The following is an 18792-nucleotide window of genomic DNA, read 5'->3' on the forward strand; positions in this document are numbered from 1 at the left end:
TCGTTTACTTTTTGAGGTGGCTGAATGAAGTTTTTCTAAAACCAAGGAGGCATTTGATAGCCCGGTATTTTTGAAGTTTTTTTAAACACTTTGCTGCCAGATGCACTCTATGTGTTACCATGATATGCGATCGCATAGTTTTTTAAAAGGATATGTGATCACAACAAAATTACTATGGGAGAGGGACTCGCATAGTAATCTTGTTGTGATGGTTCATGTGAAGTGACAATGATGTCGGTGCCTAACCAAGAAATTTGGTGGTGGCAATTCGTGCTGATACCAATGTCCTGTTTGCGTGGATTAGAGGAACCTGGGAGATTGTATTACGCATTCTGGTCCAAACATCGTTTTTCTGGTCTAAACATCGTTAAACAGGAAGAGATGTTGAATGTGGCACATTTGAGAAAAATATTACATAAATTGTTGTTGAGCGTGTATAAACGTGCGTTGCACATGCACGCTTACTAGTTTTCTGTAATAGAAGAAGTAGTTGTTATCCTTCTGGATATTACTACTGGTGTTGTTTTCTTTATCTAATAAAAGTCAGATATTGCATAAAAAAGAAGAGTTCGTTGAGGCATTTTGGCACCCGGGAGCATACGCTCTCGGTTTGTGAAGTACTACTATCTTTTAAACGCAGTTGAAAATGTTACAAACAAAAGATTGACATGTACATCTCGATATCATATGTAATTAGAAAGTCGTTTCTCAGAAAACCGACATTTTATGTGTCGTCAGCAAAAAGACAAAATTTGGTGTTTTAAAAAAAACTTTTCACGAGACATATCTTTATCTTTTTTACATAAGACATAGAAATTTTCAGTTTTCCATGAAACATGGCGTGTATACGTGTAATGTCGACATATAAGCGTCAATTTTTAATTTATTTAGATTTTTTTGACATTTCAAAATAAATTCTATGTAGCAGGAGACGTTCAAGAGTAGATTTCCGGAGTTCGTGCTGCTTCAACAGGTTGCGGTAAAACCGCGTTCAATCACAAAAGTACCTATATTCTAGTATTCTGGCGCAGTGCAAGCATTGACCCAGATTTAGGTTCCGTGGGACGCAAGGACATGCTCTCCAAATCGCGTTGCGAAGCCATTTTACATAGTTAATGATTGCTCACTGAATCGGCTATAAGACCTATACTACGTCTTCAGAGGATTTACATTCCCATAAATCAAGAAGCTTTCCCGGAGCTGCGTGTCAATGGCGGGCCGCGGGCGACGACGGCGCAGCAACAAGCTCAAGACAGCGTCGACGAAGAGGAAGAGCGACATCCTGCCGCCTGGGCCAACGAGCGTCCACCACATTCCCGATCACCTCCTCGAGCTGCTCCTCCTCCGCGTGGATTCTTCCCTCACCATCCTCCGTGCCGCCTTCACCTGCAAGCGCTGGCGCCGCATCGTCGCGGACACCGCTTTCCTGACCCGGTTCCGCTCCCTCCACGCGGCTCACGTCCCCGGCCACTACCACGTCGTCGACCCCTACCGCGAGAACCTCACGCCCGATGAAAACAACCACGTCTTCGTGCCAGAGCCCTCCACGGCCGATGCCATCGACAGACGCCACTTCTCCCTCGATTTCCTCCCGGAACTCGACGGCTCCTCGTCCTGGGAGCTCGCCGACAGCCGCGGGGGGCTCCTCCTCCTCTACCGTTCCAGAAGAAACCGGTCCTGGCGGTTCCGCTTCCCCGACCTCGTCGTCTGCGAGCCGCTCTCTCGGCGGTACCAGGGGGTCGCCTACCCGCCGGAAATGCGCCTCCACCTCTGCTTCGGCGCGTTCCTGCTCGACGGCGCTTCCGTCGACGACACGGGTGGCTGCATCGGCATGTCCAACTTTCGCGTGATCGTCGCGGCCTACGAGTACGTCAATTATGTCCGTGGCGCACCCCGCGCGTGCGTCTTCTCCTCCGGCGTCGACAGCGGCTGGAGCCTAGGGCAGAGCGCGGCCAGCGTCCCCCTCCCGGCTTTTGGCGTGCTCAACTTCGTGGGGCGCGCTCGCTGGTCCTTCTACTGGGCGATGGAGCGCGACGGCGTCGTGCTCGCTCTGGACGAGACCACCGCGGAGTTCTCGCTCGTCGCCTTCCCGGACGACGTCGTGGGGATGACGCACGAGTGGTCAACCTTCTGGGTCGTCGGCGGCGAAGACGGCGCGGTGCGCGTCGTCCGCGTGATCGACAGAGACCTCGTGGTCTTTGCGCGTCTCCAGGGCAGCGACGAGTGGGTGAAGGAGAAGCTTGTGAGGCTGCTGGAGGCGGCCTCGGGGCTGCCGGGACGCGACGAGACCGACTTCCAGCAGCCAGCCGTGATTGTCGCGGCGAACGACACGTCCGTCCTCCTGACACCGAGAGGGGAGACCTGGCTTTTCTCCGTCGAGCTCGACACGCGGGAGGCGGAGCGCACGCACGAGAGGAACAGGTACGCGGGGCCGGCGTACCCGTACGAGCTTCCGTGGCCACCGGCCTTGGAGGCTTGCCGCGCTGCCGATCACCGGCGCCCAAGGAGACGCCGCTGATGTAGTTTAAAATTAGTCCATGCGTATGTGCCAGTTGCTTATTGTTCTCGGCCATTTTTTCAGAAAGGTACTATTTCTCGGGTTAATTGCATATTTGCATGTATACCAAATAAATACAGCACGTTGAACTAACAAGGAGATACGGTTTCCCAAAACAATCTCATTTACTAGGTACTAATTAGGTACCCTTCGATTCATAATAAATGTAGGAACTTTAGTTCAAATTTGGTCAAGTTTGAACTAAATCTTCGATCATGTTCCGAGAATGGAAATGAATTAACAGAAAACATTGATGACATTGAAATATTTATATTGGACTATTAGGCTGATCACACTGGCCGCTGTATTCCTGGACAGTGACACGATACATCACGATCTTGGCTTCGAAAATTTTTCTCTACAAATGGGCAATTCGATCTTGGAAACATTGTTGGCGTCCAAGTTATATGTAAATCCAAAACGATAACATCAAAAAAACAATCTGTTCTGTTATTTTTCTCATCCAAATTAATCATGTTGACTAATTATCCAATCTAAGGGCATCGATCTGTAAAGTTAGAATTAGAATTAGTCGTTGACTCTTCAAACCAGTTAGAGTCGATAAAAAGTAGTTTAGATGACTTTACTTAGAGCAAATTTAATAGTAGAGTCAACTGTTGGCTATAATACAAGTGACATGTCATTTATAGTCATTGTAGAGCCAATATGTACGATAGTGAACCTCTATACCGGATTAATGGGCAATTACGCACTTCGAGAAACAAGTTTGACTACTAATTTGTTCAATAAAATATAAGATATATATCACAAATATTATATTGTTGAAAACATTTTTTGAATGCGAATCCAACGGTATAATTTTTGTGGCATATATCTCATATTTTGTTGATCAAATTAGTAGTCAACCTTGTTTCTCGAAATGCCTAATTGCCCATTAATCCGGTATGGAGGTAGTACTACTTTATCTATGTATGGCCCACCATTCACTCTCACATAGTGCCTACGAGCACGTGCTAGAGCTGGCTCTTGCATAAGAGCCCACTCCTCTTCTCTCTCCTCCTCTCTCTCTTCCAACTAAGCAACAATATATTATTTTAATCCTTATAGCCAGCTGACTAGAACTTATTGTACTTGCTCTTAAATTATTAATAACATGGACTGTTAATCATCATCTAGATGATTTTACAGGTGGCCATAAGTCGGATTTCCGATCTGCTTAGTCTTCATTTGCTCATTCTTTGGTTCATTTCTCCAATTCCGGTCGGTCCAGGAAAAAACATGTTCATTTTTCAGTATCATTTTTCACGCCCCTGAAAAAATGAGCTTAATTAGAAACTACAAGATCATTTAGATGTTCTAGGCCTTTGAAAAGAAAACAGAAAAGTGGGCAAACTATTTCATGGGTTGATCTAGAAAGAAACTCCCATACCAATGTGTAGCTGCCGTGGTGAATACGCCGACTTAGACCACAAACAAAATAAGAAGATAGATACATCAAGGATCAAAGTATTTCATTCGCAACTAATTCGAGGAAAGCTCCCATGCTCGAGCAAGTGGCAAAGCGTCATGGTCCCTGTGATGGCAACTGTGTGTTATGTGGAGACACTGATAATTGCAATCATATCTTCTTTGGTGTCTATAGAGAAGTTCATGTGGGGGGGGGGGGGGAACCCAGCAGGGGCCGGGGAGTTTCTCTTGCGATTTCTCAAGGGCTTTTCGGGCAATGTCGTAGACTAGTTTGGTTTGCTTTCCCCGTGCAATGTTGGACCCTTTGAAACGTTACGAATAAGCTTACTATGGAAGGCTCGCTTATTGGCAAACCCACTAATGCTCTTTTTAAAATGTTTATCTGCATGCAACAATGGGGGATGCTGCTCAGACCGAGGGATAGAGGCCTCCTGGACGCAACGATGGATGAGATCAGGTGTCTCTACACCACCTTGATGATATGAGCTCTAGCTGGTGTGCAGGTGTTCATGTACCTGTAGACTCGGATATTTGTTGTAAGGTGTGGGTGTATGCTGCTCGGACTGGGGTGTTACTATTTATGTGTGAAATTACGTGTGTTATTTCTCCTACTATGATGTTGTCTTTTTTAAGTTAAAGCTGGGGCTAGGCCAAATCCCTAAAAAAGATCAGGGATCAAAAGAAACAAAAAAAAGAGGTCCCAAAACCGATCCATATAGGGGAGTGGGTGGATGGTGACGAAGAAAAAATCACCAGAACGAAGAAGGAAGGAAGAAAGAAGGGCATGACAAAGAATGAAAACAAAAAAAAAGGAAAATGCAAGATTGAAACAAGGGACTGATGAAGAATGAAAATAATAGAAAATTGAGAAACTGAGTGAATAAGAAGACTGAAATACTTAAAAGAAATATCCGAAAAACCAAAACTAAAGAAAAACAAGAAGACTGAAAACCGAGAGAATGAGAAAAACTGAATAATCAAGAGACAAACAAATTGAAATATTAGTGAGAAAATAAGAATGGGGAAACATAATTGAGGAAAATAGAAAATATAAAAATCTAGGAAAAGAGATTGGGAATGAGGAAATTGATATAAAGAGAAACTGAGAGAAAGAAGAAGACTGAAATAATCAAAAGATCCCGATGACTAAGAAGACTCCGAAAATGAGGAGATGAAGACTAAAACAATTATAAACGAGATGACTAAGAATAATGAAGTAGTGAGAAGATTGAGAAATGAGAGACGATTGAGACAAAATACTGAAGGGGTGACAATGAGGAACTGTACAGAAGAGGTAATTACAATGGAGAACAATATGAAAGACTGGACGGAAGAAAAGTAAGAAGGGGAAAAAGTGAGAGAAAGATGGAGAGACTAGAAAGCTACGATGAAAGAAAAAAATAACAATCTGTTGTTCAACTTTATAAATAATATTAACAATATACTCAATGAGACGCCCTAAACACAACGAAATGTTTGTTTCATCGGTATTCACTACAAAATAAAAATACGCAGAAAAATATTTGGAATCGTCAGCTCCAATCAATGTAGCTGACGCATAGAAGGTGTACGAGAAAAAAGTAAACTTACTACTTACATTCTAACATAATTAGGACAAATAATAAGAGAGAGATACCATCAACTGACCAACTTCATTTTGGATGTGGAAGAACAAACAGTTTCACTAGTAGGAACAAATTTATCAGTGGCGTGAAAAAATAGTTCTTAGCGGTGTGTATGTGTCACCATGCCGGTATGTCGCTGGTGGTAAATGTTATTGGTGTGTCTGTGTTGTGCCCTAGTTGCAGAACTATTGGAACTGAAGTTTCTGAACTTTAAAGTATTTAAACCACCAATGGATGAAGATTGCACGGCTAAGATAGTTCGTGCGAGTGCAGACGGTTATGATTGAATCAACACATCTATTCTATTCTCTCGCGCACCGCAAGGCATCGACCCAGATTTAGGTTCCGTGGGATCCAAGGACATGATGTCCGGATAGCGTTCTCAGAGTGTATTTTAACGCCTCAACAGCGCGTTAATGATGCTCACTGAATAAGACCCATATGTCTCGTCCTGCTTAGAGGATTTATTCTACTCCCTCCATCCATAAATAAATTCCTTTAGTTTGTTAAATTTTGATGTATCTAGACACGATTAGTTATGCCTTTAGTTTGTTAAATTTTGATGTATCTAGACACTATTAGTTACTAGATACATCTAGTATTTGACAAATCTAAAACCACTATTTATAGACAGAGGTAGTAATAAGGAAGAACTTGCCCAGAGTTCTGTGTCCATGGCGGGCTGCGGGCGACAACGGGGGCGCAACAACAAGCTCAAAAGAGCATCGTGGAAGAGCAAGATCCTGCCCGGGCCAACGGGGGTCGATCACATTCCTGACCACCTCCTCGAGCTGGTCCTTGTGCGCGTGGACTCATCCGCGCTGTGTTTGCGTGCAAGCGCTGGCGCCGCATCATCGCGGAAACCTCGTTCCTGGCCCGGTTCAGCTCCATCCACCCGGCATACGTCCCCGACCACTATTAGGTCGTCGACCCAAGACACGGCGACAAGCTGCTGCCGGACGGGAACTACTAGGTCTTCGTCCCAGACCCCTCGACGGCCGATGTCATCGACAGACGCCACTTCTCCCTCGATTTCCTCCCCGACGTCAACTGCGGCTCCTCTTCCTTGGAGCGCCCTGAAAGCCGAGGCAGCCCCCCGTCATCCTGGGAGCTCGCCGACAGCCGCGGCAGCCTCCTCCTCCTCTACGGTTTGAGGACAGACATGATCGGGCAGCTCTTCTTCCCCGACCTCGTTGTCTGCGAGCCGCTCTCGCGTCGGTACTAGAGGATCGGCTACCCGCGGGAGATGCGTCGCAATTTCTGCTTTGGCGCGTTCCTGCTCGACGGCGTCTCCGTCCAAGGCACGTGCGGCTGCATTAGCATGTCGAACTTTCGGGTGATCATCGCGGCCTTCGAATACGACCCGTACGGCCATGGAGGGCTCCGAGCGTGCGTGTTCTCCGGCAATGACGGCGGCTGGAGCCTTGGTCAAAGAGCGATCGGCGTCCCACTCCCAGTCCCGGAGTTCAGCGTACTCAGCTTCGTGGGGCGCACGCAGTGGTCTCTATACTGGGCGATCCAGCGCGACGGCGTCTTGCTCGCTCTGGACGAGACAACCGCGGAGTTCTCGCTTGCCGAGTTCCCGGATGCTGTCGTGGGGATGACGCACGAACGGTCAACCTTAAGGATCGTCGACGGCGAAGACGGCGTGGTGCGCGTCATCCGCGTGATCGACACAGACCTCGTGGTCTTTGTGCAACTCCAGGGCAACGGCGAGTGGGTAAAGGAGAACCTCGTGAGGCTGTTGGAGGCGACCTCGGGGATGCCGGGGCACAACGAGATGAACTTCCAGCAACCAGCCGTGATTGTTGCGGCTAATGCGACGTCTGTCCTCTTGACACCGATAAGGGAAACCTGGCTTTTCTCCGTTGAGCTCGACACGCTGGAGGTGGAGCGCACGCACGAGAGGAACAAGTACGCGGGACCGGCGTACCCGTACGAGCTTCCATGGCCACCGGCCTTGCACGCTTGCCTTGCTGCCGATCACCGGCGCCAAAGGAGATGCCGCTGATGTAGTAGTATTAAAATTTGTCCATGCATGTATGCAGCTTGCTAATTGTTCTTTGCAGGTTTTTTTTCCGAAAAGCTGTTCGTTGCCATGTTACTTGCATGTGTCAAATCAAATAAAATAAAATCCAGCGCATTGAACTCATTGGCCGACCTAGGATTTTATGATAGGGTACCACAAGAAAATTTTGGTTCATACCAATTCAGCAAATAACTTCAAAATTTGCATTGCAAATCAGTGTATACAATAAAAATAACATGTAATTGAAAGATTAATCGAAAAATAGTGTAAGAACATCTCCAGCCGTGTCCCCCAAAGTGTTTCCAAAGGTTTTTGGGGGCGCGCTGGACATTTTTTTTCGTTTCTAGCGGCGTGCCCCAAAGCCTCCTTCCGTCCGGCCCGGCCCAATACGATGTCCAGCGTCCCGAGCCCGTCCCCGGTCCACAGGGGACACTCTGGATACGCTGGACACAACGAAAAATGAGGCAGACAGTGGCGGGCCCGACGCATCATTGGCACATTCAAGTTTAACATAACCGTCGTCTACCTCGCGACGGAAGTTATTGCCGCGCAGCGACGATGCAGTTTCCGCGGAGGCGCAGCGGTGCGTCTCGTCGCGCATAGCTCTCCGCGCCGGCGTTAATGAGCGCCATCACACCCCCGCCCCCTCCGGCCTATAAAAAGGGGCGCTCTCGCATCGTTCCTCACACACAAACCCTAGTGCATCTCTCTCCAACCCTAGTCACCACCATCTCAAGAGTCGAGGGCCTTTCCATGGCTGGTAGAGGCCAAGGACGAGGCTGAGGTCGCGGCCGTGGCCGTGACCACGGCCGCGGCCGTGCTAGAGCAGCAAGGGCTGCACGGTCGCCATAGCCTGCGATGTCGTCGTCTTCCGAGGGAGAGTGGGAGTTCGAGTTCATCGTCGTCCTCAGTGGCGACCCACTCGGCATCCAGAGGCTATCGGACAAGTTCGCCGAGTATGTCGCCGGTAACGAGCCGGCCGCGCTGCAGCTGTGGGAGGCTGGCTGCGGCTTCTGCCGGTGGCTGGTGGACGTGCTCTTCAACGGGCGCGGCAAGATGTACCTCCACACCGGCTGCGAGAAGTTCGCGTGGTTCCACGACCTCCAAGCGTGCTCACATTCTCCTACCAAGGCAACGAGGAGATGAGCGTGAAGGTGTTCGGCGACACGTCCTGCCGCCGGCACTACCTAGGCGACGATGAAGAGGAGGACGATTGAACACGCCAAGGGTTCTTTCTTCGCAGCGAAAATGGTCACGGGGGTTTCTGTATGTTCTCCCTGCAAAGGACCAACAGGGCTATCATTACCAGCTGGATTTTTCAGTTTGGGTGACTGAGAGTGTTCTTTCTTGGTAGCGAACATACGAAATCTACGAGGCCAACTATAGTTTTTTTTAGGGAAAGCCATAGAGGCAATTTTATTAATTCTCAAAGATAGTTACATCATCAACCAAAAGTGCATAGATGAACTCAGGTGGGTCATCAATCAACACAATAGATTGTGATCCTTCTGCCGTACTAGCTAAAGTATGAGCTACTCTATTGCTTTCCCTATAACAATGCTCAAAACCAACATGAGAAAAATCCTTCGAAAAAAATGTGCATTCTTCATATATCGCCGCCGCGGGTCCAATTGAATTACCTCCCTCTAACATAGTTGAGATAACGTCCATGCAATCACTGTTAATAATAAATTTAGTGCAGCCCGCTTGTCCCGCAAGTAGCAGGCCGTCGCGGAGAGCTCTAACTTCAGCAGTTGGTGCATCCGCAATGGAAGAAATCGCACAACTACTTTCAGCAATGAAACAACCAGTAGCATCCCGAATTACAGCTCCAATCGCTCCAGTGAAGTATTCAGCTAAGAAAGAGACATCAATGTTCAGTTTACAGTACCCATCTTTCGGTTTCTGCCATCCCGCTTTCCAAGTAACCATGTTCTTCTTATGAGCACGAACATAATTGGAGGTGATCGCTAGGATAGATTGTGCTGATCGAGTCGAGTTAGCCACATGTTCACCATGAGCTACTTGTCTCCTTTGCCACCAGATATACCAACAACAGGTAGCAAGAAGTTCTTTCACACTAATGCCAGCTAGTCTCGGGGCTGGGATCCGGCATCCTCAGTAGAGCTTCCAGAATGGAAGAGCCCGATCTATCAATAAGTGACATCCCATTGATCATAACCAACAAGCCAAGATTAGTCCAAATTTCCAAGACCCTTGGACATTGAAAGAAAGCATGGATTGTATCTTCACAGAGTATATTTCGCACACTGGACATATAGGCTGCTTGTTATAATATGTCTGTTGGCAATTACACATTTACATGGTAAGGTGCCATGAAGCAAATGCTAGCAGAAAATTTTAACCTCCGGCGATACTTTCAGACACCATAGATTAGACTAAACTGGATTAACAGTCGCTGATCCTAAGCCGCCTGTGCAAGTCAGTTTTCTGCTGTGTTGGTGATCCCATTTTGTGTAATATGCTGAACGAACGGAAAAGATACCATTCTTGGTATAATTCCATGATACAAAATCTTCCATCATCCCAATAGCTAGGGGTATTTTAAGTATCCTTGTAACATCAACAGACCAAAATAATGATCTCAACAGCCCTTCATTCAATGACCGAGTATGAGAATCAATCAGTTCAGATACTTTTATTTGAACTATATTTCCTCGACTTGTCACCATTTTCCTTGATGGACTAGAAGGGATTCATGGATCACCCCATATATTAATATCTTCTCCATTACCAACTCGCCAAATACATCCCTTCTTGAAGGATTGGATACCTGTCCAGATACTTTGCCAAGTATAGGAGGATCCTTTTTTTTACTCAGCATTTAGTAGATCACCAGATGGATAATACTTTACTCTTAGAATTTGTGCACACAAAGAATCTGGTTCACATAAAATCCTCCACACTTGTTTAGATAGCATGGCAAGATTAAAACAATGGAGATCTCTGAACCTCATACCTCCTCTATTTTTTGGAACACATATCTTGCACCACGCAAACCAATGCATATGTTTCTGATCATCATCATCTCCCCACCAGTAACGGGACATGGCATTTGTTATCCCTTTAATTACTTGTTTAGATAGCTTGAATACCGACATAGCATACGCTGGAATAGTTTGCGCAATAGCTTTCAAAATCACCTCCTTACCTCCATAAGAGTGTTGTTTCTCTTTATACCCACTCAATCTACTAATAATTCTGCCAATGAGATGCATGAAACAATCCGATCTGTCAACACCTAAAATTGGTGGTAGCCCCAAATATTTATCTGTAATAGAATATTCAATTCCATGGAAATTGCCTCTTTAGTTTCCACACTTGTACAAGGACTACAGAAAATGCTAGATTTATCCACAGTTACTAGCCGGCCCGAAGAAGACCAATAGTCATGCAACACTTTGCTCAGAGTTGACGCATTAGATATATCAGCCCTTAATAAGATTAGTGAATCATCCGCAAACAATAAGTGGGAAACAGCCCGTGCATTACGACACACCTTGACACCAATCAGGTTTCCAATATCCTCCTCATGCTTTATCAAACTAGATAAACCCTCAGCGCAAAGGAGAAACAAGTAAGGGGAGATTGGATCTCCTTGCTGCAAACCCCTCGCTGGACTGATCACCTCAGTCTCGTGTCCATTGACACGGATTTGATATTTTACCGACTTAACACAACACATGATCAGTTTTATCTAGTCCTCCTTAAAGCCAAGCCGCAGCAATATTTTTTCTAAAAACGACCATTCGACACGGTCGTATGCCTTGTGCATATCAAGTTTTATAGCACAAAGACCATAATTCCCTTCTCTTTTTTTATTTATCGTGTGATAAGCTTCATAGGCCACAAGAAAATTATATGTGATCAATCTTCCAGGAACAAAAGCGCTATGTGTGGGAGAGATGATCTCTGAAAGTATAGTTTTGAGTCTATCCACAATCACTTTGGAGATAACTTTATATATCACATTGCATAAACTGATGGGCTGAAATTGCGTTACCTTTTCCGGACTCTCCACCTTTGGAATAAGGACAACGATAGTATCATTCTATCCCTCACGAATATTTTTTGTATTAATGGCTAGCAAGACTTCATCAATCAATTCTTCTCCAAAGAGGCCCCAATACTTCTTAAAGAAAATTGCATGAGACCGTCTGGCCCCGGAGCTTTCAAGTCTCCAATATGAACAATGCTTTCTTAACCTCCTCTCTCGTATATTCTGCACATAGAATATTATTCATATCCTCCATCATAGATGGTTTAACCTTATTTATTATCCCCATATCCGGCTCATTCACCTCAGATGTGAAAAGCCCCTCAAAATAATCTTTGATGTGAACAGATAGCTCATGTTGATCTTCTATCCAATCACCATTGCCATCCTGAAGTTTTTTAATAAGATTCTTCATTCTTTTAGCCGAGGAAAAATTATGGAAGAAACTAGTGTTACGATCTCCATATTTCATCCAATTTACTCTGCTTCTCTGGACCCACTTTATTTCCTCCTGTTCATGAATATTCTCCATCTCAAGTTGAACCTCTTGCTGGCGTTTAGTTGCCTCATCCGATAATGGCCCCACCATAACCGCGTTTAGTTCTCTTTGCAATTCAGCAAGCCGATGACGTGGTTGTTTCAAGGTATCCTTATCCCATGCATGCAGTGCACGAGGCCAACTATACTTAGGTTTTCTTATTTTGCAATGTTTTAATTTGTGGAAATCATGTTTCAAACTATGTCCTAGTTTGTGGAAAACCATGTTTCCAATTATGTATTAGTTTGTGTAATGTTCCTTCACTGTATTGAAATGAAAATGTAAAAAAAAAGAGTATTTTAATTTAAAACAAGTTTAGAGGCGGCGTTTGGGGGGCGCGGCCGGAGAGCGACGTCCTCCAAACGCGGCAAGAAGAAAACGTGTCCTCCAAATGCTCGATACGGCGCTGTTTGGAGGACGCGGCTGAAGATGCTCTAAGTACCGACAACGGCCTAGAGGGATGATTATTGTGCAGCCATTGACATGTTGCCAAGATCGTCGGCTCTCCGCGATAGGTATGAAGCGTCTAGTTCCTCTCCTAGCTGGCCGTTGGCGATGGATCAAAATTCTGAGTGATGTTTCATTCGTATTAGAGCTACCAGTGCTAGATGCTGAATAATACTCCATGAGCTAGCTCGGTCTACGCCTATTCAGTTAGCCAAATACTACATAAGCTAGCAGATTAGAGCTAGAGTGCATGAGCTAGCACAAGCAAGCGAGCTGGCCTCGGCGTATGCCATGTCATATACGGCAATACCCTGTAGATCCGCTACTGTGAACTAAGTGATAACCAAATCAAACGGTTTCCGGAAAATCTCATCGTACACATAAAAAAACAGTGGGTTCTACAAGGGAAATACTAGATAGCTTTTCTGTTTTAAAGCCTTCTTTTTCGAACTTCTGTTTCACAGGCACGTACTTGAGGAAAAAGTTTATTTTAAACACTGAATTTGTAGATGTTCGGAAAATCTAACCTTCAACTCGAAATCTCTATTGATTGTACCCTGAACTATACATGGCCATGGGAATCCCGGCCCGGCCTGGCTCGGCCCGAAATTTCCATTCCTAAGCCAGCCCAATCATGCCTATTGATCCGGCCTGAGCCGGAGATCTTGCCTCGATGGCTAGGACGGGCCTAGGCTGGAGATTTTGGCTCAATGGCTGGGACGGGCCTAGGCTTGAAATGTGCAAATAGGCAAGATGCCTGGTCGGAAGCCCAACGGGCTTTTGAAGTGATGTGATGAACTTGGGCCTAAAAGTTAGGTTTAAATGAAATCCTAGAACTATTTGGGATACCGGGAAAGCATCAATCCCGACCAGGATTAGAGACTACTCTCACTGATAATGGGGCACATGCACTTTGATGAGCTGGACATGGATCCCACATGTCATTTTCTTCCCCTTCTTTCTTCTTCCTCCGCGGTGCCCCTGCCCCTCCTGTATTGGCTCAAGCAACCTCGCGCGGTCGCTGATATGTGCATTTTACATCATCAATATTGTCATATATATGTTTAGTTTTCATAGATATTTGCCATCATACATCATTATTTGCATTTTCAGTTAAATTTTAGAACTTTCCCACAAAGTCTCTTTCATTGGTATTTAATTTATGGAAGACAGAAACCCTTCTTTTTTGTATTTTATTATTTCATATACCTTTTGAAGACCTAAAAATCGAAGGAAAAATACACATGCCCTGAACCTTTCTGCAGTAAATCGAGTCAATAAAACGGCAGCCCTTCGTCTCAATCAGCGCCAACGATATTCATCAGCGTGATATCATCACAAGCAAGTGTCCTCTCATCATTGGTCCACGCCATCCAGATGAATTCCGATGTCCCAAAATTTAGGATCCAAACTAGAAAGCAATGGAAAAAAAACCCACAATTCAGTAAAACCCCAATTCAGTAATCCCTAACCCTAGATTCCCGATTCCTAAATTAAACTACGGGAAACAGATTGAGAGAGATAGAGGGGATACTTACTCATCTCTGTCGGGGTGGTTGGTGAACCAGTAACTCATCGTCGGATTATCCACCTAGATTTTCATTCAAACATCGCCGCCGTCATCGTCGAATGCCGCGACAGCCACGGCTCATCTAGGTCATCCATGCTGATATCAACGTAGCTGCCACCGCCTCCACTAGCATAATTAGCGACACCACTCCCCACGTCGTGGCCTCCGCCTCCGTCGGGATTCGATGGTTCCTCCACCTCCGAAAACGAGCGGGAATTTGGGGGGTGGTGAAACGAGAGCGGCGCGGGTGGTTCGGACCGGTTATGCCTTAACCAGTTGGGTCGTAACAGAGGGGCAATGGCCGTCAGCCCAAGCGGCATCTGACAGTGGGGGGTGGGGGGAGGGCGATGTTGTTAAAATTCGACCAGTCGCCGGTTTGCGCCATCTGTCGCTAGTTTCTTCAGAAGTGTCACCAGTTTTCTTGTGCAAATATTAGCGTAGTAACTAGTTACCTTAGGCTGGTAGTTTTTTCGTAATTTACCGCAGGTTTGGGCGATTTACACAGAAATAACCCTTTTCTGAAACTATAACACAGACTGACCCTCCGGCCAAACTATTTCACCCATCTAATACTTTTGTGTGGCGCCCCTCACATCGGCGTCACACCTCACTATGTGGCGCCCGTGATGGCGGCGCCACTCTCCTAGCTGACGTGGCGCCCTCGACGCTGAGTTGTGCGCCGATCGGACGTGGCAGGATGTGTGGCGCCGCTCTCATCGGCGCCACACGGTGAAACTGGGGCGCCACACATCCACTTATGTTTGCACAAAACATAATGTAAGACATTTCTCTAGGGACTTAGCCATTTTGGTGACCCTGTTTGTGTGGCGCCGACGCCACGGGCGCCACACGTCAACATCTGGCACCGATGCCACTGGCGCCACACAAAGAGGCTCGCCAAAACGGCTAAGGACTAAGCGTCCGGAGCCCCTGGATGTTTTCGAAGTATAAGTTGATATAAGTTCACATGTGTGGCGCCAGTGGGAAGGGCGCCACACGTTGACTTGTGTTAAAACCATGGAAAATCCTACCATATTCCAACAGTTTTCAACACAACAATGGCAATTTCATACACATAGAACATACACATAGCAATTTCATACACATAGATCACATCGTAGCACATAGATTCAAACAACACGACGCAATAGAGACATGGTTCGAAATGACACAGGGTTCACAACACGATACTTATGAAGATAGAGTTCACAACACAATAGCTTACATTGAAAGTTGGTGACCATACCTTAATGAAATGCCGCATCGGTCCAATAGGCTTCTAATCTGTATGGCTCTGATCCCAAACAACCTCGCACTCCTCAGTTGTTTTTTGGATCTCGGACCGCTGCGACAAACATATTATACAAAATTTGAGCGATCACATGCCATTGTAGATGATGTACTAGCTAACGAGATAATACATTACCACGAAGTTCAGCTCGGAAGCAATAGAAGTCGATCTTCCTTTGCGAGCATAGATGTCGTGTGATACGTCGCAAACGTATCTATAATTTTTGATGTTTCATGCTTGTTTTACACCAATTACTATATCTTTTAAGGGACTAACCTATTAATAGTTGCAAAAGTGCACAAGTTCTTGGTTTCAACTTTGTTGTGCAGGAAATAGGCAAATATGGAAGGAAATAGCTCATTATGGTGAAATCTAGAATTTCCCGGAATCTCTGCTTCCCTCTGCGAAGGGCCATTCTTTTACTTTTATGTTGAGTCTTCATCTTCTAAGTTATATGCACCGTCTTATGAGAGCATAGTTGTCATTCTTAGTTCTATGTGCATGGTCCCAAAATTATTATTGATTGAATCATGAATGTGTTATTACTTGTTCTTAAATTATTTATATCTAGTCATCCTTTGAACTTTGAAGGTGCATGTCACCTCAAAAATTATTCTTTTTATCACTTACCTACTCGAGGACGAGCAGGCGTTAAGCTTGGGGATGTTGATACGTCGCAAAGGTATCTATAATTTTTTATGTTTCATGCTTGTTTTACACCAATTACTATATGTTTTAAGGGACTAACCTATTAATAGTTGCAAAAGTGCACAAGTTCTTGGTTTCAACTTTGTTGTGCAGGAAATAGGCAAATATGGAAGGAAATAGCTCATTATGGTGAAATCTGAAATTTCCCGGAATCTGTCCCTGCTGAACACTTTTCAAAGATCGTTTTGAAACTCCATCAAAACGACGTCCAATGGAAAAGTCGTAAACTACAAAGTTATAGAGAATTTCAAACCAAACAATTTGGACATCTTATTCGTCTAGAACAGACAACAGATGCATCCGAGAGAGCAGAATTACTACGGAGGTTCGTGCAGTCTCGGGACTCCGAAAGTTGGTGACGTATTTTTTTTTTGCGAGAAATCCACCGATCTATTAATAATCACCAACAGTAGTACAAATAATCCAAAAAGTAAAGAAAATTACAAATTGGTACTCGGACCACCTAGCGACGACTACAAACACTAGCACGAGCCGAAGGCGCGCCGCTGTCCTCGCCCCTCCATCGCCGGAGTCGAGCAAAGCTTGTCGTAGTAGAGCTTGTTGTAATAGACGGACGGGAAGTCGTCGTGCTAAGGTCCCAAAGGACCAGCGCACCAGAAGCAGCAACCATCGCCAATGATGACAATCGTAGATCAGAAGAGACTGACATGAAACCACACCAACAAAAACGAAAACCGACCGGATCCCAGGAGATCCGACGGGCACACAACTCCACGCGTCCTCCGTCAGCGCTAGATGCACCACCGGAGCAAGGATAGGACGGGGAGAACCTTATTCTGACTTCAGGATGTAGCCACCGCCTCACCATCCCAAAAAAGAGACTAAAAAGCAAACGAAAACTCCCCGCCGGCGAGGGACCGTGGTCCGCCACACCTCCAAGGCCCCAAGGCCACCGAAGGCGGAGCGGACCGACGGTATCGCCGGCGAGGAGGACGGAACCCTAGATGGGTTTGTGACTTTTCCGCCGCCTCCTGGGTTGCGTACCGGTTCGTGTTAATTAATCCTGGACACGTCCCAAGTTGGTGACGTATTTGACACAAACTCTTTCCATACCTGGATATTTCGGCCCAGCCACGAGTTGTGAGGCTCATGAAGGACAGAGGGGAGTCCTAGGAAGGTTCTAGAGGTGCCCAAGAGCCCTTGGATCAAAGAGGCATCCATCCCATGGCCTAGATTGCATCTTCAACACTATATATTGATGGGAAACCCTATTTTTGGAGGCCCCCAAGCATTGTCACGAAAATCCTCCTAGCCAAGGAGGGGGAAACACTCATCTACACCAGCACCAACTCAAGGAAGAAGAAGGCTAAGGGGCGGCGCTCCCCCATGATGCCGGCGGCGGGGAAGGAGTCCCCCGCGCCGCCGCCGCCGCCCACGCCTCCGCCTCCCGGCGCTCCTCGCTGAGCCCTCCAACGTCTTCACTGCCATCTCCATCACCAACTCCTCATTGTATTCAGTGGTCCATCCTCTCACAAACCTCTGTACCTCCCTATGTAAACATGGTGTTTGATGCTATATGTTATAATCCTATGATCTATGTCATGTTGCCATAGTTTATTTGTTCTTTGATTGATTTGTTGTTTCTCTTTGGTTCATTAGAGTTGTATGTTGATATGTTACCGTCCTTGGTGCCCATTTTATTTGTGCGCGCATGGATCAAGCACCATAGGGTTGGTAGTACTTGTATACTAGAAGGGGAAGTTCTGCCGGAGTGACACCTGAGGACGCGAACCGGATAGTTGCATGTATGGGAGTAAGAGGACCATTTACTTAAGGCTATGGTTGGGGAAACCTTAATGCTTGCTAGTATTTACGGATGTTTGCTAGCAAGCCAATCATATAGTACTTGTAATCCCGGAGGGAGAGCATGTATATTTAGCCTCTCCTACATAGAAAGCTGCATCGAAGACATTGAACCCAAGATCTTCACTAATTGATCTTGGACAAAGCCACCACTATTACCACCGTCTTTCCACACTCATGGTACTGTTAGTTTAGTTTTTTTTATTGCTGCAACACTAACATTTATTCTGTGTATTTTATTGTTCTGCAAAGTCACCTCTCATACCCGTTATCGCTCTAGTTTATTTCCTAGATATTGCAAACGCTTAGTGTGCGTAGAGTTGTATCAGTGGTTGATAGAACTTGAGAGAATGTTTATCCTATATTTAGCTCCTCGTTGGGTTCGACAGTCTTACTTATCGAAAAGGCTACAAACGATCCCCTATACTTGTGGGATATCAAGACCTTTTCTGGCGCCATTGCCGGGGAGCCATAGCGTAGGTGAATATTTTCGTGTGCACTTGTTTGCTTTATCTCTAAGTAGTTTTACTTCCTATACCTAGTTATTCTCTATCTCTTGTATGGATAGGGAATGTGAATTACAAAAAAAATTAGTTGTACTTCTTATATAAAAAAATAAAAAAATGTTTTCAGAAAAGAAAAGTGATTGGAAAGATGAGTAATGGTGAAGTGGGGGTCGACCTTGAACACTTGTGTTCATGCCTGCGAAACCAAAACAATTCTTTCCACGGAAGCTTTTTATTAAAAACTTGTAAAT

At 45.6% G+C, this 18792-nt stretch overlaps 1 protein-coding gene and 1 pseudogene across 1 annotated transcript; both read left to right on the forward strand.

Annotated features, from left to right (window-relative positions):
* Nucleotides 1–1267: 1267 nt before the first annotated feature.
* On the forward strand, nt 1268–2518 carry LOC124656676 (the record flags this gene model as incomplete). The annotated part of the gene is made up of 1 exon (XM_047195381.1): nt 1268–2518. A coding segment is annotated over one exon (1251 nt), but the record flags the coding sequence as incomplete, so codon positions are not given.
* Nucleotides 2519–6284: 3766 nt separating this feature from the next.
* Nucleotides 6285–7621, forward strand: LOC124656677 (annotated as a pseudogene).
* Nucleotides 7622–18792: the final 11171 nt, after the last annotated feature.

The sequence above is a fragment of the Lolium rigidum genome, chromosome 5 (genome assembly GCF_022539505.1).
Source record: "Lolium rigidum isolate FL_2022 chromosome 5, APGP_CSIRO_Lrig_0.1, whole genome shotgun sequence".
NCBI lineage: Eukaryota > Viridiplantae > Streptophyta > Magnoliopsida > Poales > Poaceae > Lolium > Lolium rigidum.